The sequence below is a fragment of the Cucurbita pepo genome, chromosome 1, assembly GCF_057944985.1.
Source record: "Cucurbita pepo subsp. pepo isolate OVF chromosome 1, ASM5794498v1, whole genome shotgun sequence".
NCBI classification, from domain to species: Eukaryota; Viridiplantae; Streptophyta; class Magnoliopsida; order Cucurbitales; family Cucurbitaceae; genus Cucurbita; species Cucurbita pepo.
In genome coordinates, this window is record NC_141798.1 from 6,465,067 (window position 1) to 6,487,156 (window position 22,090).

At 35.4% G+C, this 22,090-nt stretch overlaps 4 protein-coding genes across 28 annotated transcripts; 3 read left to right on the forward strand and 1 right to left on the reverse strand.

The window, feature by feature from the left end:
- Positions 1-1,513: 1,513 nt before the first annotated feature.
- On the reverse strand, positions 1,514-13,380 carry LOC111790251 (F-box protein At3g54460). Of its 13 annotated transcripts, none has more exons than XR_015419872.1 (12): positions 12,610-13,378; positions 8,899-11,493; positions 8,606-8,819; positions 8,265-8,513; positions 8,080-8,139; positions 7,853-7,983; positions 6,514-6,628; positions 5,054-5,366; positions 4,451-4,977; positions 4,260-4,340; positions 2,545-2,645; positions 1,514-2,229 (listed from the first exon to the last, which is right to left on the reverse strand). XR_015419872.1 is itself a non-coding variant. In XM_087121342.1 (8 exons), exons 1-8 carry the CDS (start codon positions 13,185-13,187, stop codon positions 5,199-5,201), a joined length of 4,110 nt encoding a protein of 1,369 aa, XP_086977468.1. In that variant the 5' UTR covers positions 13,188-13,378; the 3' UTR covers positions 4,447-5,198. The 13 variants fall into 13 exon arrangements, 2 of the variants coding, with proteins under 2 accessions (XP_086977468.1, XP_086977496.1); XR_015419839.1 differs by having other exon boundaries at positions 4,302-4,340; positions 4,520-4,564; positions 4,706-5,366; XR_015419816.1 differs by having other exon boundaries at positions 4,520-4,564; positions 4,706-5,366.
- On the forward strand, positions 1,907-3,138 carry LOC111790276 (two-component response regulator ORR3). The gene is made up of 5 exons (XM_023671143.2): positions 1,907-2,022; positions 2,143-2,258; positions 2,335-2,412; positions 2,520-2,590; positions 2,724-3,138. Exons 1-5 carry the CDS (start codon positions 1,917-1,919, stop codon positions 2,908-2,910), a joined length of 558 nt encoding a protein of 185 aa, XP_023526911.1. The 5' UTR covers positions 1,907-1,916; the 3' UTR covers positions 2,911-3,138.
- Positions 13,381-13,724: 344 nt separating the features above from the next.
- Positions 13,725-21,338, forward strand: LOC111795776 (cytochrome C oxidase assembly factor). 8 transcript variants are annotated; one of them, XR_015422974.1, is made up of 8 exons: positions 13,725-13,838; positions 14,374-14,591; positions 14,863-14,967; positions 16,682-17,005; positions 17,410-17,457; positions 18,505-18,729; positions 20,456-20,524; positions 20,995-21,338. XR_015422974.1 is itself a non-coding variant. In XM_087128671.1 (5 exons), exons 3-5 carry the CDS (start codon positions 14,523-14,525, stop codon positions 16,721-16,723), a joined length of 216 nt encoding a protein of 71 aa, XP_086984797.1. In that variant the 5' UTR covers positions 13,778-13,838; positions 14,084-14,128; positions 14,374-14,522; the 3' UTR covers positions 16,724-16,982. The 8 variants fall into 8 exon arrangements, 3 of the variants coding, with proteins under 3 accessions (XP_023534123.1, XP_023534138.1, XP_086984797.1); XR_015422973.1 differs by having other exon boundaries at positions 21,108-21,338; XR_015422971.1 differs by lacking the exon at positions 20,456-20,524.
- Positions 18,726-21,338, forward strand: LOC111795751 (uncharacterized protein At5g39865-like). 6 transcript variants are annotated; one of them, XM_087128660.1, is made up of 3 exons: positions 18,726-19,926; positions 20,456-20,524; positions 20,995-21,338. In XM_087128660.1, exon 1 carries the CDS (start codon positions 19,090-19,092, stop codon positions 19,870-19,872), a length of 783 nt encoding a protein of 260 aa, XP_086984786.1. In that variant the 5' UTR covers positions 18,726-19,089; the 3' UTR covers positions 19,873-19,926; positions 20,456-20,524; positions 20,995-21,338. The 6 variants fall into 6 exon arrangements, with proteins under 6 accessions (XP_086984786.1, XP_023534105.2, XP_086984785.1 ...); XM_023678337.2 differs by having other exon boundaries at positions 21,108-21,338; XM_087128659.1 differs by lacking the exon at positions 20,456-20,524.
- Positions 21,339-22,090: the final 752 nt, after the last annotated feature.

Genomic DNA, 22,090 nt, shown 5'->3' on the forward strand with positions numbered 1-22,090 from the left:
TTTCATCACAAGATCTAGCGTTTGATGGGTTCCATGTCCACTCGACTCAGAGAATGCAACTGGTGGTTCGTTCATTGTAATATATATTTTGGAGTTTGTTTAGTGCGACAACATTGTTTATTAGTTTTTATACTTTTTGTTTTTCTCAGAGTTTTAAAACGATAAGAACATGCATTTAGTGAGGATCAAAGTCGGTCTAGATTTAGAAAAGTCGGGTCGTCACATACTACGGCACCTTTTTTTTTTTTTCCTTTGCTTTCTCTATTCAATTTGGATTCTCTTTTCTTTTTTTCTTTTTTTTTCTTTTTTTTTTCTTTTGATAAAAAGAACAAAACAAAGTTGAGATGTGAAGCTATGCCTCAAATATCCAATATTTCAAACCTAATAATTAAACTCCCTCTCTCAAAATATTTTGTTTAAATAAATTTTCAAATATCACCATATTTACCAAACCCTAATTTTTTTTTTTAAAGTATTTATTTGATATGAAAATACTTTTTTTTTTTTGGGTCAATTGAGAAGGCCTCAAATTTCTCCCCCACCCAAATGAATATTAATATTTTACAAAAAAAAAAAAAAAAAAAAAAAAAAAAAAACTTAATTTCTTTCTACAAATCCAAGTTGAATAGTCAAAATCCATCTTAATTTCTTTATATATATGAAATTAAAGATAAACAGAAATTAAATGAATTAAAAAAAAGTGAAAATCAAGAGATTTTATTCTAGGAGATTTGGATAAAGGAATTTAATTTAGTTTTTATCAAGATCCAAAACTTGTTAGGAAAAAAAAAAAGGAAAAGAAATTGTAAAAATCTAAAAATTTGATGACAAGAATCTCAATAATTTTGGAAAATAAGATCCACTGGAATTTGAGCTGAGAAGGTGGCTGGCCACTGCATGTGCTTAAAGATTAAAGGATCACGCTCCTACGGTAGGGCTGTACTCCCCTTTTGATTCCATCATAAATAAATTCAAATATTTTTATTTTATTTTATCTCCTTTAATTATTATCTTAATTTATCCTCTTTCACATTTTTAAATTTTCAATATTCTTCTTACCCGACTTCTATTCATGTCGAATTTTAAGACATTTTCGTTGTCTTTATGCATTAAACTATGTCCGAGCATACATATAATACTCTATTGATATCAACATCAACACTAAAAATGAATCAAACATCAGAAAAAAAAAAAAAATTAACAAAATATTACATAATATAAAATATATTAACACTAATAATATCCATCAACATCCGTATTTAATACGGGTTTAGATAAGATTCGGGAAGAATATAAATATGGTAAGAAAATAAATAAATGAATCAACATTATTTCAATCAAAACCCAACACATTCATTAATTACCCAAAAGTAAAAAAAAAAAAAAAAAAAAAAAAAAAGATTATTAGTACCATGAAATGAAGGACTAATTAATAGTTTATGATTTGTTTAAATAAAAATTAAAATTCCAGTAATAAAGAGAGGGACTTGATTTTTTTTTTTTAATATATATATATATATAAAAAGACTTTTTTCAATTTCTCAATTATTTTATACTTTGACTATTTGGATTTTTTTTTTTGGGTGGAAGAAAAAGAAGAAATCAAAGCAAAGCACCATCTTCCTTGCTTCTAGTTGAATTCAAACAAATCAAACCCTAAGAGATCCGCGAGATTGTGTAACAAAATCTGTCGGATCTGCCTTTCCAAACTGTCAAATTTTTCAAAGGATTTCGCCATATCCCATTCTAATCTTACGCCATGCCTTCTTTCTTCTTCTTCTTCTTCTTCTTCTTCTTCTTCTCCATTTATAAACCCTATCTCCTTCCTCTCCTTCTTCGCAATCCCCTTTCTGTACCTTCTTCTTCTTCTTCTTCTTCTTCTTCTTCTTCTTCTTCCTCCTCTTCCTCCAATTCCCATGGCCCTTGTCTCTTCTAATGCTCAATTCCATGTCTTGGCTGTCGATGACAGCCTTGTTGACAGGAAGCTGATTGAAAGGCTGCTCAAAACTTCCTCCTTCAATGGTACTCTGCCATTGAACCTTCTTCTCTCTCTTTCTCACTCTCTCTAGGGTTCTAAGAATGGCTTGAATTTTAGGCTCTAAACAGTTGGTTTGGTTTGGTTTGGTTTTTTTCTTTTCACAGTTACGGCTGTGGATTCTGGAAGCAAGGCTTTGGAGCTTCTGGGTTTGGTTAGAGAGAGAAATGGAAGCATCCATTCTCCTTTTCCCCCTGAAAATCATCATCATCAACATCATCAAGTTAAGGATTTCCAATTTGGATGTTTGTTTGTTGTTCTTTTGGGCATTGTTTTGATTTGTTTTGCTTTGATTGCAGGAGATTGAAGTTAATCTCATCATTACAGATTACTGTATGCCAGAAATGACAGGCTATGATCTTCTAAGAAAGATCAAGGCAAGTTTCTTCTTCTTTTCAAAACATAAGGCTTAGTTTTCTGGTTGAGTTCACTTACTTTCCAACCAATTTCAATCTGAAAAGGAAAATCCTATCTGGTTTTGCAGGAATCTGACTCACTTAAAGACATACCTGTTGTGATTATGTCCTCTGAGAATGTTCCAGCAAGAATCAACAGGTGAGGAGGGAAACAGCTAGAACAGGAACCATTTTGTTTCCAAGCAAATCCAAATCTGAAATGATAAACAACCAGTAAATTCATGTCAATCATGTCAATCTGAATTGGGTTTTGGTTATTTGTTTTGAATCAGATGTCTAGAAGAAGGAGCTGAGGAGTTTTTGCTGAAACCAGTGAAATTATCTGATGTCAACAAGCTTAAGCCTTTCATATGCAGAGGAAAAGCCAAGGAAATGGATTGCAACAATCTCAAGAGAAAGGAAATGGAACAGAGTCAATCATCTGAGAGAACAAGAGCAAAATACAATGAACCTCTCTAAACTTCTGGCTTACATAATCAGTTCTTAGAGTTAAATGACCATTATTATGTACTTTCTAATGTTACAAGAGTGAATCATTTTGAATGTCTGAATGTACAAAGTTGATGAAAATTCGGATTTTTAGGCTTAGAAATCTCATTATTTTGTAGTTTAGATATCTGTACTCATGATTCGATCTCTACCAAAACAAACAAACAAAATAAAGGCATACAATCTTTTGTCTTTTAATTTTCCAATTTTGGCACTGAGCCACTAATAAGATTGCTGAATGAATTTGGTCAAGATTTGCTTGTTTCCAAATTCTCCACGAAACTGCTTGTCAATCTTGGAAGAATTCCAGAGGAGTCATAATGGGTAAGTTTGAGATTTCATATCTCAACCATGAAAAAAGAAAAAGAAGAGTTTTCAAACTTTCGAAAATCTTGACAGAAAATTAAATGTTCATGCTAATACGAGCATACATTTACGCTTAATCAAAATGTCCACGCCAATACGAGCATAGCTCAATAGACATAAAACATTTACTCTTAATCAAGAAGTTATAGGTTTTAAACCTTCATCCTTCATGTTTTGAATCAGACTTCTCATTTACCTAAAATAATTAATAAATAATAATAAAAAATAACAGAAGAAGAAGAAAGAAAGAATCAGACTTCTCATTTTGATGTTTTAATAATTGTCATTTTCTATTTATCTTAATCTCATAAAAGGAAAGGAAAGAAAGTGGAAAGATCTTGAAGATTGGAGAGAATCTGCAAGATATTGGAAAAATTCTCTTCCTTCTTCATATTTGCCTTGTTAGAATAAAACCATTCGATCTTGAATCAATATTGAAGATCAAAAAGACACTCATAGTAAAAAATGCAAATAGAATAAATAAATTCTCTTTTAGAGCATACAAAGAGACACTAATGCTTGACCACTAAGTTATGTTCAAACGAGGCTAAGAATTACTAAAACAAACAATATAATAACTCAATATTTAATCCTAGTGAAAGTAATACATTGATTCTTATCCACAAAAGAGTAAGAAGAGAAGGCAAGAAAAGTAGCTAGCGTGTAGCCATTGTGATTTTGGTCAAACTTCCAAAGTTGAGAGTGCCTATTGTAGTATTTGTGGTGATTATGACTAAATGATTTAGGAAAAAAGGGTAGAAAAGGAACTTCTATTCATTCTTCTTTCTTTTGATATATATATATATATATATATATATATATATATATTAACTTTATTTTTGTCAGAAAGTTAGTAAAAAAGCACTAGCACTGTGGTTATCCATTTCTATCCTTTACTTAAAGATAATTCATGGTTACTTCTCAATAAGATAATGAAGTACAGAGATCTTAGCTTTCTTGCAGACTAGAAACTGGAAGCTCCTCAATCAACCAACCTTTCTTGGATGCTTGCCCTAATTTCAATCTTTTACATACTGAATAAAGCAAATGAGAAAAAAGAAGTTAATTCACATAGATATAATTTATAAAGGACAAGATAAGTCAGGCTTTGTCAGGAATATGGTTAATCGATCAAACATCTAACCAGAATATTTATTTCCATCAATTTGAAATGGTGATTTTTTAAATGGTAAATTTTGCAGACACATTCTACCTCATATATGGACACCTTTCATTCTTACACCAGCAGTATTACAACCTGAGCCAATATTTCAATGGCTTAGCCAACTTATAAAAGCAGAACAAAAATTGATAATTAGTGTACAATGGGGATATATTCCCTCCAAAGATCGTGTGTGGGAGCAACTCAAACAAATAAAAGTCTAATATGAATTCGAACCTGGCCTGCCATCTGCTGCTATGACCAGGAATGGATTTGTGAGGGAATCAGAATCACTATACCGGACAACTCTGTTGGCGAGCTTTATTTGATTCCTACAGCTGCGTAGATCTCATGAGACCTACCCCCCATTACAATAAAAATGCTTTGCCTTTTCGTTTGCTATGAAGAGAGTCAGCATCTTCCATCCACCCAGGAGCTCACTCCATATTTCTGCCCATCGGAGACTATACTGAATGATACACATTTTGCAGATCCAAGTTCTTCTAAACCTAAGTAATAACAATATGCTGATTGAATTCTTTAGTCTTCAGCAATAACTTGGAACTGGAAACATAATGAACATACACGAACTATTTCTTGATTTTTATGAATAGAATTTGAGCCACTGCAGACCCTTTGCTTCGATCTTTCCCTTCAAGTTGTGATACCAATCTTATCATAATGTCTACAGTAACAGCAATAAGATATGTCAGAGAACTGCACTGTACAATTAAATATTCTCTACAGCCTTTTCCATCATAGGATTTGTCCTCACAAACTTGAGCTGAGAAAGATAATTGCTCCCAGCAAAATCATGCATTGAACGATGAGCACGTGGTCCTTCATAATCAGGCTTGCTAAATTCTTCCTTCATCAATCTTTTGCACTCATCAGTATCCTTCATTTAAAAGGGGGGAAACAAAGCATGTTGAGAAAAGAGTAAATAATGAGGTTTAAAGCATTAAAAAGAATGACCTGGAGCGTTTCAGAAAAATCAACCATTTAAGGAAAAGAAAAAAATCAATCATAGAATGTGCAAAAGAGAGTTTAGTCTACATAATCAGGCTTTCCAAATTCTTCCTTCATCAACTTTGTTTCTTTTTATTTCAACAATGTTGGTGGAGATATGAACATTTAGCCTTTAAGACAAATGAATAATGTGGGTTATCTTTTGCTAAACCCCACTGGAGAGGTTAATATCTTGAACATATTCAATAGAAAAATCCTAGATCAGCCTCCTCCAGAACTAGTATTGTTGATACCAAAATTGTGAAAAAAAGGACCAGGTGCTTTTTCTTTACTTTTCTGGACTTCTCCACAATATGTAGAAGAAGATATTTGGGGTATCTAGGTATGACCAATAGAATGTTCGGGCTCTCTTCATCCAGATGCATCTTAGCACTTAAAAATAGAACGGAAAGGGAAACTTTGTATAAGGTTTTTAGGGATTTCTTTAATTTTAAGCCGTTATCTTTAAGATGTTCTTTGGGTCGTGCCTCATACAATTAAAGAGGCTTAAAAGTGCATGTTTTCCACTTTAATAGAAGGTTTCTTGCGTGTGAAACAAAACATAACAGATAAGAAAGGTGTGCTTTATCAAGAATGAGGAACCGAGGTCCTCAAATCCTGATAGCTGAACCTTTGAAATCAAAGACAACTTCAGTAAATTCTTCGGAAGAAATTGCTGTAATATAATTATACAAGCATACAGGTTTTTGTTTTTTTAAAAAAAGAAACCAGCTTTTATTAAGATAAATGAAAGTAAAAAAAAAAGACGCACCTACAAAAGCCCAAGCTCAAGAAACAGGATGCAAAATTACAATAACTAGAGCACATAATAATGAGATTGTTAATACTCAAAGCGAATTGAGCATAACTCAACTGGCAAAAAGTGTGTACTTTCAACTAAAAGGTCTCCGATTTGAATCTCCCCATCCCATGTAGCACGCACACACACAAGAAAAAAAAAAAGAAAAAGTAATAACAAGACTGTAAATACCCAAGGCAAGATCACTACCACTACTATTTCAGAACGTATGGCATACCTGTAGAAACTGTACCATTTGCTCTTCAATTGTTTCATGCATTACTAAGGTTTCAACATGAATAGGACGAGTAGCACCCATCCGATGAGCACGACTAATCACTTGTTCCTCCATGCTAAAAAAGAGTAAAATATTGAGTGAATTACTATAACTGAAAACAATCCTATGTCAAGCAGTTAAAAAAGAATACTGCGCAGCCATGATGGATTAGTTATTAATGCTTTATCTTTTGAGAAGTCAGAGCCAAATGCATAGAAATATTGATCCATTACTTGGATTAAAAGTGCAAAATGCATGACGATCTGAAAATGTATGGGATGGAAACCAAGATAACATTCAAAGAAAGATGAAAATAAATAATGAATTAGCCTGTTTTTCAAATATTTCAAGATGTTTAATAACAGAGGTGTATAAGGGAGGAAATAAGTAGTAATTCACTCTAGTGCTTTAGAAGCTTAATACAAGACTATTTGGAAAGAGGAAAGATTGTTTTTCAAAATTAACCAAATGAGGAAAAAGTGTATTAATCACTCACAAAATTAACGAGGCCAAGATCAGCTCTTATGTTAAAGACATAATTGGCTACATAAAGCGACAATTCATCATCATGCAACATCCCCCTCGTTGAACTTTTTCATTCTTGCAAAGCAAATTCAGATCGCTAGGAAAGACTTCTTTCAGAAAGGTCTGGATTCAGAGAAAATGTTTTACTACTTGCAAGGTTAACTGTTTTCTTATGGTCTAAAATATATCAGCAAACTAATTGCAGTAGATGAGTTGTGAATCCAGACCTTTCTAATTGTTAATTGCAGAAAAACGGTGGACTACAATATATCAGCAACAGTAAGGCAAGAGCTACATGCCTAGTAAATCTGATTCTTCACAGTGCAAACTAATTGCAGTAGATGAGTCGTGAAAAATCCTCAGGTCGCAGCATAACTAACCGAATGAGAAAATTCAATCAGCTAATTTAAGACCTATCGTTCAATGAAAATCTGCAGGACTCGACCAATATTTTTTCTCATTAACCACTTTCTCATTTAGCAAAAACAGATTCATCCATGCTCAAACTACTTGGAGAGACACTTTCACTATTTACTCTCTCTACCAAGTTTGAAAGTTCTTGGTATCCCTATATATGGGTTGTATACTTGAAGTGATAAGACTTCATTCAGATGAAAGACAGAAGGATGGTCAGGATTCTCTCTCAAATAAAAAATCAGATCTGCTGCAAGAGTATTTGAGATGGTGAAGAACAACTTATTTTTTATTATATAGTCCTGTACGAAGGTCTAAATCATCCATCAAACGACTTGAACATAAAATGCTTTTGTATTACCTTTTGTCCCAGATTGGCTCCATTAGAAATACGTAAGTTACAAAGCTCAAATCAAGACCCAGTGCAGCACTTCCATCCATCAAAAGCACCATGCAGCTTGCATCATGCTGAAACGTGGCCAATGATTTCATCTGCACCGGTGAAACAGAATCAATGCACACCTCGACACCAGCATCAAACCTAGGTATCTCTACGCGTTATGAACATGATAGAATTGAATGCCACACCTTATTGCTAGCATGCATTGGACTATACATCCCAGCAAATCTGATGCCGGCAATGGTTAACTGGGCAAGGAGACACAATGCTAAGTTCAGATAATTGTACAAAATTCCTGGACTTACAAAAAAAAAAAAAAAAAATAATAATAATAATAATAATAATCATTATAAAATAATTGGAAAAAGGTTACCTGTTGTTCAATGACATGAATATGCTCAAGAAATTGAGAGAAAATAAGAACTTTGTCTCTGACTATTTCATGATCTGAAGTGATATTCCTTGAGTGGTCTACTTCCTGCAGTAGTACATCAGATTTAGTCAATGAAGGGGGAGGGAACAAAGCAGCTTCATCATTTGCTTCACTTAAAGCTTTTAATCTCTGAATGAGATATGCAACTTTACTGCTAGAAGTTGATTGCCAATCAGGATCCCAGTTATCCTGTAAATATCACACACCACGATCAGTTGGCCATATATTGATAAAGTTCAAACCACATATTTTCAAGTAACTATCACTCGTAGTCAGCCTACTTGCTTATATGATGGTTGCAACTCAATAAGGTCTTTGGGAACAGGCCACTTTGGATTGGGATTTTCAGGCCGTGCTATGGTTTCAGGAGTCTGCATCACGTATAATTTACCACAGCCAGGAAAGGTACACCCTTCACAATCCAAAGCAACACAATCAAGGCAAAGAAGATGCCTACAGGGTGCAATCACAGGTAAACGACACCATTCCCCACACCTATACAAGCATTCTTTCATTAATAAAACAAAAACAAAACATTGTGAAAGAGTCGGCATGAATCAAAGTGGAATAATACCTAGCACAGTTCCCGCCATAAAGAAGATTATATTTTATAAAAGAATACTCCTGTGACATAGGATCCAGACCATCATCAACAAGAATATCCATGGTTTCCTGAATATCTTCACCAGCTTCTGCGACTTTAATATGTCCAGCCACGCAGCAAGATAGTCTGATGTTCTTGATTGTTGTGCTTCGAGATTTCCATTGCTTCGGATTCAATAAACTTTCAATATGAGAAGGATCATTCCAGTCAGCCATCAATATATTACGCCGCACTGTAACTACAAGTTCATTGTAACTTCGAGCATGCTCTTCTGTAAAATTTAGGTATTTTACCTTCTTGATGCAAGGAGGGATGGATAGTAAGTCCGTCTTTCTTGCACTAATCATACACCTACGAAGTAAGTCTAACAAAAGTAACCTTCCTTCCTCCATTTCTGCCTCAAAAGGTCTAAGTATACCAGCCTCCCATGACTTATGATTCTGACCATAGGCTTCTTCATGAAGAAACCTAAGTAATGGTTGAAGATGTGAAAGCTGACTATTAGGTGTGCTAGGAGTTGGAGTTCCTGTTAATATCCAGCGATTTGAAGATATCAAAGAAACAGCCATTTGCAACTTGTTTGTTAAGTTAAGACTAGAGCCAAGGGTGTGCCCTTCATCTAAAATGACCCTATGCCAATGCACTTGCATTAATATACTTCTCTTCCGTGGCCCCCATTCTGCACTTAACCGACTAAATGTGGTAATGATAACATCATAATCCCATGCTAGACAATGTGCAGATGGTTTTCTATGATCAGTCCATACATAAACCAGTAACTGACCAGGTCTGATATGTTTTTGAATTTGAGTCTTCCAGTGATCAACTAGATTTGATGGAACAATAATCAGGGTTGCTCTTGATAAATATAACCGAACTGAATCGAGTGGCTCAGTCAATGCAGTTTTCAGAGCAGCAACATCAAATGCCAAGTTGTGAAGATTATGCGGGTAATACCATCTGATAGTGCCTTTTTCCATTTTTCTTACTAAACCAAATGCTTCGAACATCTTATGAAAACCACAGACATCACTACCAGGAACCACATAAGATGCTAGTATAGGACTTCTTAAACCAGTTGTTTCCATTTCTGAAATTTTTTCAGGAGCTAGATTAGATAACCAAGTCAAGGCTCTCTTTGTTCCAGAATTTATCAGTGCCATGTTTTCCTTGAGCACACTGGTGAAGAACGAAATATTTTTCTCCTCGCCTCCAGAAGTGTCTTTGCTGTAGAATCCTGGAATATTAGTAATTGGACGGCACTTGTCATAAGATTCTTCTGGAACACTGCAACTTTGGTAAAAAGGATCAGTATTCATACTACAAAACCAAGCTGTACTAGCATCAGCTATAGAAGTTTCTGAAAGCTTCCGCCACTTGTGACAAGCATCACACTGCACCCATGTGTCCTTATATTCGAATTTATCTGCAGTGGTTGTCTCAGACACCTCATAGTTGTTTGTGAATCCATTAGACACACCAGCTCTCTTTGCCCCAGCAGCCAACTTCCTTGTCCGTGTTCTTGTTGACTTTTTACCAGTATTCAGGTGTCTGGAAAGGCTAGATGCTCCTTCATACGTGAGAAGAAGATTTCTCTTGACACTACTCAAGCTCCTAGTGCATCGAACCATTTGAACTGCTTTTGCATAGTCTGTAGATGATGGAGATATCATCTCATTGCCAGCACATGAATCATTAGTTACTGTATGTCTGTCATCCAAAGTCGTCAGCCTTGCCCTTTTAGGTGTATGATATGTTAAGTCCTCCATTCCTTTCAGAGAACTACAGCCCACAGCTTCCTTCACCAATAAATTGTTGGTGCTAGTATTACTATTACTGCTAACCTCGTAGTAACCACATTTACGGTTGCCATTATGTGTGCACCAAACAATTTGTACTCCAGGTGGTGGTTCTGCTAATGTTCCCTGAGTCTTTAAGATAAGGGACAGTGCAGTTATTGTCTTTCCTAAGCCCGGTTCATCACAGAAAAGCCCCCCACGAAAATCAGTGATAGCTGGGGTCCCCAGAGTGACTATTTCACCAGTAACGGTATTTATGTGGAACGAAAAACCATCTTCTGTTGAAAAAGGTACATATAAAGGATGGTAGAAAACTTCAGCATTCCGCTCACGGTGTAACATCCATTCAACAGCTGCCTGCTGGTGAGGATACAATTTGAGTTTCATGCATGGCATGATTGATGCAGATAAGGATCTCAGATGGTGGCAAGTTGAAGCAACCCTAATAAGATCCAAAGGGCGAAGAGCTTTCATTATATTAATCAGAACGTCATCTGATATGTCCCATATGCCTGATTGAGAATAATCATCCTCTGGTTGTATTCTCGTATATTCAGGTTTGCATGACCTAAGAATACTCGGTAAGCTTCTAAATATTTCATGAAGTTCAAAGAGCCTTCTATTTGAAGAACCTCCAGGACTATTGTGCAATTTGCAATTGTGGACATGACATTCTGCGGGATTCCACACGCTCTTCCTAACCATATCTGCAACTTGAGAATGATCTTTTCCAACAAGTAGAGAGCTTCTTTCTTGCCATTCACAACTGAAAGTATATAGGATAATAAACTTAAAACATTTCATCTAAAACAAAAGGCCATTTATAACTGAAACAATAATAAACTCACAACATTTGCATGAAACAAAAATCCATTACAAAAAGCTAATAGAAGTAGGAGTCGAAGATCCTACTTAACAGAAGAAAAAAAATAAACAAATAAGAATGAATAGACTATAGATTACAACTTATACCAATCTTGATTCTTGCAAAAACTAAAAAAAAAAAATATATTTTTTTTTTAACTGCTTGGTCTAAGTTGCCAAAACGATTATTAGAAATTAATAAACGAATAAGGGACCAAAACATCAAGAATTTTCAAGTTTGTCTCCAAATCCTTTCATTCCTTCCCTTTTAAGAATGCAATCACTAGGGCGATATCTATAGGTCCTATCTTCTTTAAATTTAAGAATTTTTCACAACAGTACCACTCCTTTTAAGTACCTCTGGGAAGGATTCTAGCCTAAAAAGGTCTGATTTCTCAATCAGGTAAAGGCTACTAAGAATATTATCAGAGAGTGAAATGAATTACTTCGGGTGTCCATAGAAAGGAGCCATTGATGAAGAAGATTAATGTCCATATGCACAAATTCGAAGAAGAAAATTGTTTTTGAGCAAACAAGATTTGTGAAGCTGGAGTCGATGGAGATGAATGCTCAAGATAACCAATAACGATGCAAGAATCCAGGATTAGATAGATTAGATGAAGGGAATGAAGACTCTACTTTTTTCACCAACATGAGCTGTCTATACATTTTATGAAGGGATTATATGGCTTTATGGAGGGAGTTACAACTTATATCAGTTCTCTAAACATTTTCAAGAAGCTACATAATGTATAGAGGTTCCTTAATTGGAAGATAAATGATGTCATTAATATGGATAGATAGTCTTAACATACTCAAGTTCTTTGGTTGGACCAACGATAGCCTTTTTGAGCGTCAATCTGATTATTCAAAAAAGAAACATAACCACTAGCCACTCGAGTTCCTCTTCAACATTGACTAATGAAATATGTTCATGAAAAGTCACTGAAAACTACGAACTCAAATTCAAACTCAACCGAAAAAAAAATAATCGAATGAACTTAAAGTAATCCATCACCTCAAATGCCTAAATAGCGCACCAGCAACCGTCTTGGATCTAGGAAACTGCCAACCGGACCACAATTCAACGGGAAGATGAACATCAACCAACAACACAGCTCGGGCCTCCTCATCAACGCCAATGTCAACAAAAATCACCTGCGCGTCAATCTTCAAGCACTTGTGCACTACCAGAGCGTGAATTTGATGCACAACGCTCATGCTGCCATGAACCAGCCCCATCCTATTCGTCCTCTTTTTCCCCGAGGTCCTACGTCCTCTCGCAGACATCTTCCGCTTCAGAGTTAAATCACCATTCTCCACCGTACTAGTTCCCTCTCCACCTACCGTCCCCCTACATTGCTCAGAATCTTGAGGCGAAACACCGGCCTTGGAGAGCGTTTTGGGGTTTGCTTCAATCGGAGTAAGCACGACGCCATATTCGGAAGTAAAACAAACATCAGAACTCTCAACAGAGATATAACAACGCGTACCTGGACGTAGAGCATCCGCCAGTTCCGACAACGGCGAAGGAACGGCAAGAACCACACACAAGAAGCCGCAGAGCTTGTAGTCAGAGAAGTCGTCATCGTCCATTAGAGAAGAAGCTTGGATTGAAGTGATTACGGAGATTGAACAAATCACAATTCGAAAATTTTCGCTTGTTGATTGCTGTAAAGTAGACTACGGGCGTCCATTGTTCGAAGCGAAGACCGCCATGGGAATAGCAGCAAGATTGGTCAGAAAGAGAAAAAAATAGCGGTTTCTAAAGCTTCTGTTGGCTTTCCTTTTTTTATTTTTTATTTCTTATTTTTTTTCCTTTTCTAATTTTCATTGGGTAAGAATGTGGGCCCCATCTGGAAACTCTCTGCGGCTAATTATATAATATTCTTTTTATGTTCAATAAATTTAATTGCATAATTTTCTCTTAATATAATTAAAAAAATTTATTAAAAATAATACAAATGTGATTTTTCAATTTTGGTCTTTTTATTTTATCCTTATTTTTAACTATTTTTTTAAATAATTACATGAAAATTATTATTTTTTTTTAATAAAGTATAATATTTATGGGTGTTTTTATTAATTGAGTCTAAAATCTAATTGTAATTTTATTTATTTATTTATTTATTTATTTAAACCACGAAATGAAATTAACCTTTGTAGAAAGTCGTCACCCCTTCTTTCGCCTTATTCTTGTTCGTCGGGCGTTCACAGCAATCGGTAGTCGTCGTTTCCTCTCGCCAGGTAAATTCCTCCGTCGCTGTTCGATTCGCTTCGTCGTGTTCTTTGCTGTTGTTGATTCTGTTTCCTTTTCGTTCTGCAACTCTGTGTTCATTTTCTTCTGTATCAAATCTGTCTCCATCTATGCATCCATCCGCCATCTCCATTCCACAGGCTCTCTCTCACTTGCTTCGTTTCTGTTCTATTATGCTTTTTACTGTTCTCATCCTTCTTCTTTCATGTTTGTTCCTATTCAATTTTGGAATCAGCTCTGCGTCCATGCCTTCTAATTGGAAGCCAGCTCCCATTTCTCGGTCGGATTCCTTACCGATATCCTAAGAATCAATCGTTCTATCACTTTTTTTCACTGATTTTGATTGGTTTATTAAAAAAAAATTAGATATTTCAATGATACAATGTTTTTTTTTTTTCTCTCTCTATGTAATATGAATTTGGTGTGTTATTTGCCGCCTTGCTTCGTGCTATAGATTGTTTCACGATTTATCATGCTGTTCCTCACTGACGCTGAGGAGAATTGTGCATACTGTCTGGTTTCCAGTTAAGTCCTGCGAGTAGAAAATCAGCTCGGTTGATATTTATTGTCAAGAGCACAAAGCTGAATACTGTAAACGAAGATAATTGTGCTATTTCAAGTGAAGATTCAAGGCATAACAGGAATCTTTGAGGAGGGTAAAATTAAGGGGAAGGATGTCGAAGTCTTGCAAAGGTTTAGCGATGGAACTGGTCAAGTGTCTCAGCGAATCCGATTGTGTAAAGGTCTTGTATAATCATCTTCTCTCTGTATTTGTCCGTCTTTATGTGTGTGCGTGTGCAGACATGTATCTTATCAGTACTTGGATAATCTTACTATAGAATTGCCATCTATTATTCTGAAATGTCCTTTTTACTCTTTGGCTATCATTTGTGACAGATTATACAGTATTAATGAATGTTAGAACAGTCTATCACGAATAATGTAAATAAGGATGTATAGCGTCGTTGCTTGATTTCAACATGGATTTCAGTCTTTATGTTGTTGTAATTTCAGGTCCAGAACCGAACTTACAAGGAATGTGCTGGAGAGAAGAGTCCTTGCATTCCTAGCGAATGCGTGGGATTAAGGGAAACATATTTCAATTGTAAAAGAGGCCAGGCAAGTTTTCGTGAACTCCTTCTCTAGCCTCATGCAGGCGTTCATTTTTTGTTTAAGTAGATCTCAATCATGCTACTGGTGCTTCAAAGTATTCTAAAATACACCTCATGATCCAACAACATGGCAACTCGTAGTTTAAACTTTTATGTGGTATTATATAATGTAAAGATTGGTCTTAAGATAGTGGACTGTGAATAGATGATTAGTCACTTCTTTATTTTCTCATCTCATTGGGAAGTAGAGAGAGCATCTATGGGTGAAGCTATCCAAAAGGATATCCAAAGTAATGCTATGGGTGAATGTTGGAAATTTTTCTTGGAAATATATGCTAGGATTTTTGCCCTATGCTAAAGGTGGAAGGTCAACCTTGTGTCACATGGTGCTAGCAAATCTATCATTCTTCTTGTCCCATGCCTAGGGGAAATATGACAGCGTCACAACACCTTGAAAAAGAAGACAAGAAACTTTCTCTTGGATGGCTCCTCATAGGGAAGCTTATCCACTTTGTAAATTCAAAGGTGGTCTCTTCTCTATAGAAAAATGGAGGATGCTTCAGTCCGTAAAGAGCCTTCTTCAAAGTGTGAGAATCGGAGAAAAAAATTAAGCACTGATGGAAAAATGAGTATGGAGGTCTTTGAATGCAGGGCAATGAACTGCATTTATCGAAAATAAGGGGGGAATGACCTGCTTCCGAAAGAAAAGGCAGAAGGGCATGGATCTCTATATCAAACATAACAAAGTTGAAGGGGATTCATCACAAATAATTCTGCTATCAAATTAGAAGATGGGAAGATATTGGCCTACTGGACCGTGGGACTTCATCCATTTTCTGTGAGGTTCAGTAAACGAATTATGAAATGAGGATTCGAGAAGCTGGAATGTACTGATTAGAAGGAACTTGACAGCACTTGAATTTAGCGAACTAAATGACCTGCTCGGTTTTATAGAAAATGAGTGGATTGGAACGGCGTAGAGATTGTGGACTTTCCCTTTTTTGGGCTCAACATCTGTGTTATACCAAATGGATGCAGCAGTAGTGTTCTAGAAAGAATCTCTATAAGGGTAAATAGGAAAATATCCCCAAAAAGTCCGCACAGCTTTTTCTCATGGACTCAAAACTTCTGAAAGGTGAAGACTCGATGTTGTTCAATTGTTTTGTCACAAAACTTTTTACCCTTTAGCGTGCCTTTATGTTTGGAAGAAAGTGAAGGAACTAACTATACATTTTATCCTGTGCCCTTTAGTAAACTTCTGATTTACAGTTTTTCTCAGATCGAACTTCGGAAGAGAATATATTTCATCTTGTTTATGGATATTGCTTAAGGTAAGGGGCAAAGCAAACAAATTTTAGGGTGGAGTCTCCGGTTGGAAAGAAACAATAAGAGTTAAGATTGGATAAATTTTGAGTTAGCTAAACTTTGCAGTTCTTACTAGGTTCCTGTAGATAATGCCTCCAATAACTGCACTTTCAGTTTAATCCTTCCTTCTGGAGGCAATGCTTTTGTAAACTCCATCAGGGACTGAGACTGACTGGGTGGCTTTCATGTGGTATATCCTTAAAGAAAGTTTTTATCATAGTAATAAACAGTGATTCCTGTTTCCAAAAGAAAAAGAACTGAAAATCAGTGGCTGTCGTCATTTAATTTGTTTTTCTCGACGTCGTTAACCTTGTTAGATGGTACTAAAATTGATTCAATGCACCTCAAAATTCCAGGTTGACATGAGGGCGAGGATTCGGGGGAACAAGGGTTATTGAATGAGGAATGGAGATTTGGGAAAGGCCTGGAGCAATCCCATGGGAAGAAGTTTGAAACTTTGAATGCCTCGAAGCTTGTCTGCAATGAATGACCTGTAAAAATCTTGCCCTTCTGCATGTACTCAGTAACATGTCTTCTTCCTTTTTAATTATGGTGGGAGAGGGGGTCGAGTGATTGTGTTTTCTTATGTTTTGGGGTTCTTGCATTAACTTTACCATGGCTGTTCAGTACTGAAGATTTTTACCATTTACACAACTACATACACTACTAGAAGAAGGAAGGTATATTTTTCACTTACCATTCAGTAACTTGTATCCTTCTGCTTCCCATGTTTACCTTCTTATAGGAAGATGCTTGGATTGGTAAATTCGAGTATGGCTTAACTGAGTTCTGAGTTTTCTTGTAGCGTATAAGCAAGTTTATTCCGTTCTTTTAGGCTATGTTTATTGCTAGATTGCTCTAGTTAGACCGGTTTAAAATGACTTTTTCAAAATGTTTTGATCACTTGAAATGTCATTCCGAACAAAGTCCAAGAAATTTGAAAATGGTTCAATGCTAGTTGTTGTCGGTTTGGTCACTTTTCAATATCATACTCGAGGAGTCTTAAAGAGGAGTAGGGTAAGGCACTACTCGAACTACTGTTAAATTTTCTGATCTTCGTTCTTTTCTTGAATTATTCTTGCAGGTATGAAGAAATTGATTTTGTTAATGAATCAAGTACACACCTATAATGGTATGTCTACATTTTCTAAATATTCCACTAAATTTTGTTAAGCTAATTAAGCTAATTGATTTTTCTTTAAAATTGAGTCTTACAAAATTAAAAATTAAAAATCTCATTACAAAAATGGTAATTATTTTCTATACTACGGTTCAAGTTGTATATCTCGGTGTGAGCTGTCAACTTAACTATATCCCAAATATAAATTTAATGTTGTATGGACAAATTAATATTGTCCTTATTCTTCAAAATTTTCTTAAAAATTTTAAAACTGGAAAAAGTAATTTTCAATAACAAAATTTTCTTTTCAAAAAATGAATTAATATCTATATATATATAAATTAATTAATTAGCTACGAAACTGAAGTATTTAAATCGATCGTTGTTACATGGGGCCTATAATACCTATTTATGATTGTAATTATTTCACTTGCTTTTATTAAAAAAAAAGAAACAAACACACGTTAAGCACCTGAACTACTTTATTTAAATTATGGTATTAAATGTTTTCCTTTTGAATAATAAATGATTTTTCTTCCGCACACAAAAAATTATTACAATAGATATAAATATAACTTAACAAATAAGGGATTCGAATATCTTCTATTTTCATTTATTGTTTTCCAATTTTAAAGTTATTTTTTTACATCAAATTTTAGAAAAACTATCTATTTAATACTTTTAAAACTTACGATTAAACTCAAAATTAAATTTTTTTAATTTTATTAGATATAAAATTAACTTTTATTATTTTTAAACCTATTGAATACAAAAAAAAAAAAAAAAAAAAAAAAAAAAAAATTGAGGACGTGTAATCTAACTAAAAAAACTGTTCTCAAAATTTCCCTTTATTTAAAAAATATCTCTATGCTTAAAATATTTATATATATATATTTATTTATTTATTTATTATGTATGCGTTCCATAAATATTTAAAAATTATTATTAAGTAAAAATTACGAAATGAGAAATAAGTTAGAGTGAAAATAATATTAATTAGAATTTATATTTTAAAAATAATTTTGTAGTTGTAAAATTATACGCAATGATGTGGTGTAGAAATGAAGGCATGTATGCATAAATAAGCAAAGGAGTCAACGTTTTGGCGGTGAATGAGATAAGAAACTTACAAATTTGGGCAAATATGGGCAAATTCCAGAGCGTTTCCAGTGGGGGTAGAGAGAGAAAGAGTCTGGTAGAGAGAGAAAGCCATGAAAGCGAGCGACGAAGAAGAAACGCCAAGTAGAATTCAAACAAAGCCTGCCGCGTCTTCGTGTCAAAAAGGTACACAACATCATCTCTCTCTCTCTCTCTCTTAATCTCAAACCATACCCTAATTTCCCCCACCGAAAGGCTCACAAAAGCTTCCATTTCTCTCTCTAGAAAACCCTTTTCCAACAACATTCTTCGCTTACTTGCTACGCATATACTCCTCCGTTATCCCTCCTTAACCTAAACAGGGACAATCGGTTTTCTCATCGAAACGCCCTAAACAACCCTCTTTTTTGATTCTCTGTTCGTCGTGATTCATTGGTTTCTTTCCATTTTCTTCTCTCATTTCGACGTTTTTCGGTTGTTTTCCTCCTGCTTTTTATTGGGTTTCGACTTGATTTCATTTTTTCCCCTGTTTTCGTATTTGGGTCGATGGCGGAATTTGATCGAACTAAGTCTTCTTCCTTCTTCAATCGCTCCGTTACGTTGCACTCCTCCTCTATGGATTCCAACATGAAACCCTACCTTCGAGCCTCCCTTAATCGGACGGATTCTGTCAAGAAGTATTACAGCCCTTTCGAATCCATGAAATCTGCCTCCAATTCGATTAAAGGGAAGGTCAAGCAATTGTGTAATTTGTTTGAGAGCGGTAAGTCTTCTTCTTCGCCCACCGAGGGATCGCAACATCAAATTCAAAGCAAGCTTAAACTCCCAAAATCCTTCGCTTCCGATTTCCGGGTTCCTTCCATTCGATTGCCGGGTACTGAGGATAGAATTGTGGTGTATTTGACCAGTTTACGAGGGATTCGAAGGACATATGAGGATTGCTATGCCGTGAGGGTAATATTCCGAGGTTTTAGGGTTTGGGTAGACGAGCGTGATGTATCAATGGATTCTGCCTACAGGAAAGAGTTGCAGAGTGTTATGGGCGAGAAAAATGTCAGTTTGCCTCAAGTTTTTATTAGGGGAAAGCATGTGGGAGGAGCCGAGGTGATCAAACAACTCTTTGAAGCTGGAGAATTAATCAAGATTCTCAAGGGGTTCCCGGTTCAGGAACCCGGATTTGTCTGTGAGGGTTGTGGAGATGTAAGGTTTGTCCCTTGTATGACTTGCAGTGGGAGCAGGAAGTTGTATGATGAAGATGAAGAAGTCTTGAAGAGGTGCTTAGATTGCAATGAGAATGGATTAATTCGATGTCCAGAATGTGCTTCCTGAAACATTCTTGGAACGATCGAATGAAGGAAGGACCGAGGCAACCGATGTTCTTCGGTGTGTATTTCAGATGCATTGTTGTTGATAAATAAACACTAAACCCTCACATTATTGATTGTGCATGTGGCTACATAAGTTTGAAGTTTGGACTCTTTGGTTAATGGTTTATTGTTTAGCCAAGTGTTCATCAGTTGGGTACTGGTGTTCATGTACTTTATGAACAGCATTTTGATAATAGTGTATGTTATCAATCTGCAAAGTTGAGTCATGTTTTTTCCTTTTGGGTTTATTTTTTCATTTGACCTGTTACAGGGAGGCTAATTCCCCTCTTATGGGAATGTAAATATCTAGTGCTATTTGCCAACACCAATTTGCAGAGGTTGCAATTGATGTATTCTTACTAAAAAGGCTTTGTTTCATACCCATATATCTATACCTACCTTAAAATTCTATTGAAATGATGGCCCTTATTAGTTATTGCATCTGCTTCTTCTTTTGTATTGTAGTATTGTAGTATTGCTAACAGATAGTAAGAGATTTCCTTCCCTCCCTTGTTGGCGAGGTAACACGTTTTCGTGTTTTTTAGGCTCTCTTCATGAGGATTCATGTATGTGGCTGCACTTCGAATTATTTCTACTGTCTGGTCTTCTCATAGGTATACATATATATCAGATTGTTCTGGTTTCTTTGTGTGTAAAGGAGAAACATCGTTTCGATTTTATTAGAATGTTACTAGTTTTGGTATGTTGGATAGCGAAAACGTCATTGTACATGCTTGTCATCTGAAAAAAGTTGACCTCTGATAGTTAAAGATTATCCTGTTGGCTGAGATGTTGAAACATATGATTAATTTAAGTTAGATAGATGGAGAGCTAGAAAAGACCTTCCCCCACCCAAATTTACTTTTGTGAGCCACAGAAAATGAAGCCTGACCTGTTCTTTGTCAAAATAGCCTGCAGTTGCTTGCTTTATAATCTATTCAAGTGCCAAAGTCTGAATCTCTTGTTTTCAGAGGTTAGAAACTAAAAGCAAGGTTTGAAGCTGTGCCATGAATGCAGAAACCAAGTTCTTGCCTTGCATTGGCAATGGATATAAATAATGATATCAGTAATCTCTCTGCTTCAGAATTTGTAGCTTCTGCTAGTAAAGCAGTTTATCAAGCAAGCACACACAGCTGGTGAAGGATTTTCCAATGGCTTGTTTGAATGGCCTGATGGTTTTGGCTTTTCATGCAGCAGAATATGAAGGGGAGAGGAAATGAAGAAATGCTCTAACTGCTGGTAGACTGAAGGGTATCAGCAATGGATTTGGATGTTGTTCATGAATTTTCATAGCTTTTGGAAGAAAGGTTATAAAATAGTTACTATTAAGTTTATGACAGGATCTCAGGCTTATGACTAGCAGAATGTGTGTGGGGAGTACATGGATTTGAATATTTGAATTCTTGGGAGCTGCAAACAGTTTCTAATCATCTGTGTTTATTAATTCCGATCATATTTCGTATATCAGGAAAAGGAACCTTTTGCTCCGTCAGGTTCAGGATTTATCTCTAATAATGAGCTACTTCTGAATCTCTTTCTTCAACGACGCCTGACTTGGTCAATTTTTTTTTTTTTTTTTTTTTTTTTTTCAAAATTGAGTCATCGAGATTTATTAAGAAATGATCATTAGGAGACAGTATGTAACTCAACGAGAAATTTTCTTACGATATCATTTTGTTTGTTTGTTTGATTAGTGGGATATGCCTATTTGTAAAATGAAAACATACTATTTTAGTGTGGCCATGTTAATATTGAATCTACGATTGAACGGACTTCTTCTTTAGGACTCGAGTAGACTGATAACCTTTCTACTTGGCTTCGAGAGAGAAAAAAGCATTGGCTTTCTATCTATCTATATTGGTCTTTTCACTCCATTTCTTATTGTATAGCAAAGTCAAACAACAAACAACTTATTGCATAGCAAAGTCGTGAACGAAGTAAAAATTGCATAGCAAAGTCGCGAACGAAGTCGTGAACGAAGTAAAAATTGCATAGCAAAGTCGCGAACGAAGTAAAAATTATATTTGATGCAAGGAATTGTCTGCTCCAACAGCAAAATGACCAAGAATGATGAAAACTAGAGGCTTCCCATTTCCAGGTATGAATGAATGTTCCCTTCCACCTACTAAACTTATGATAAACTTATGATATGATTCTTGAAAAAGAAAAGACAATCACAT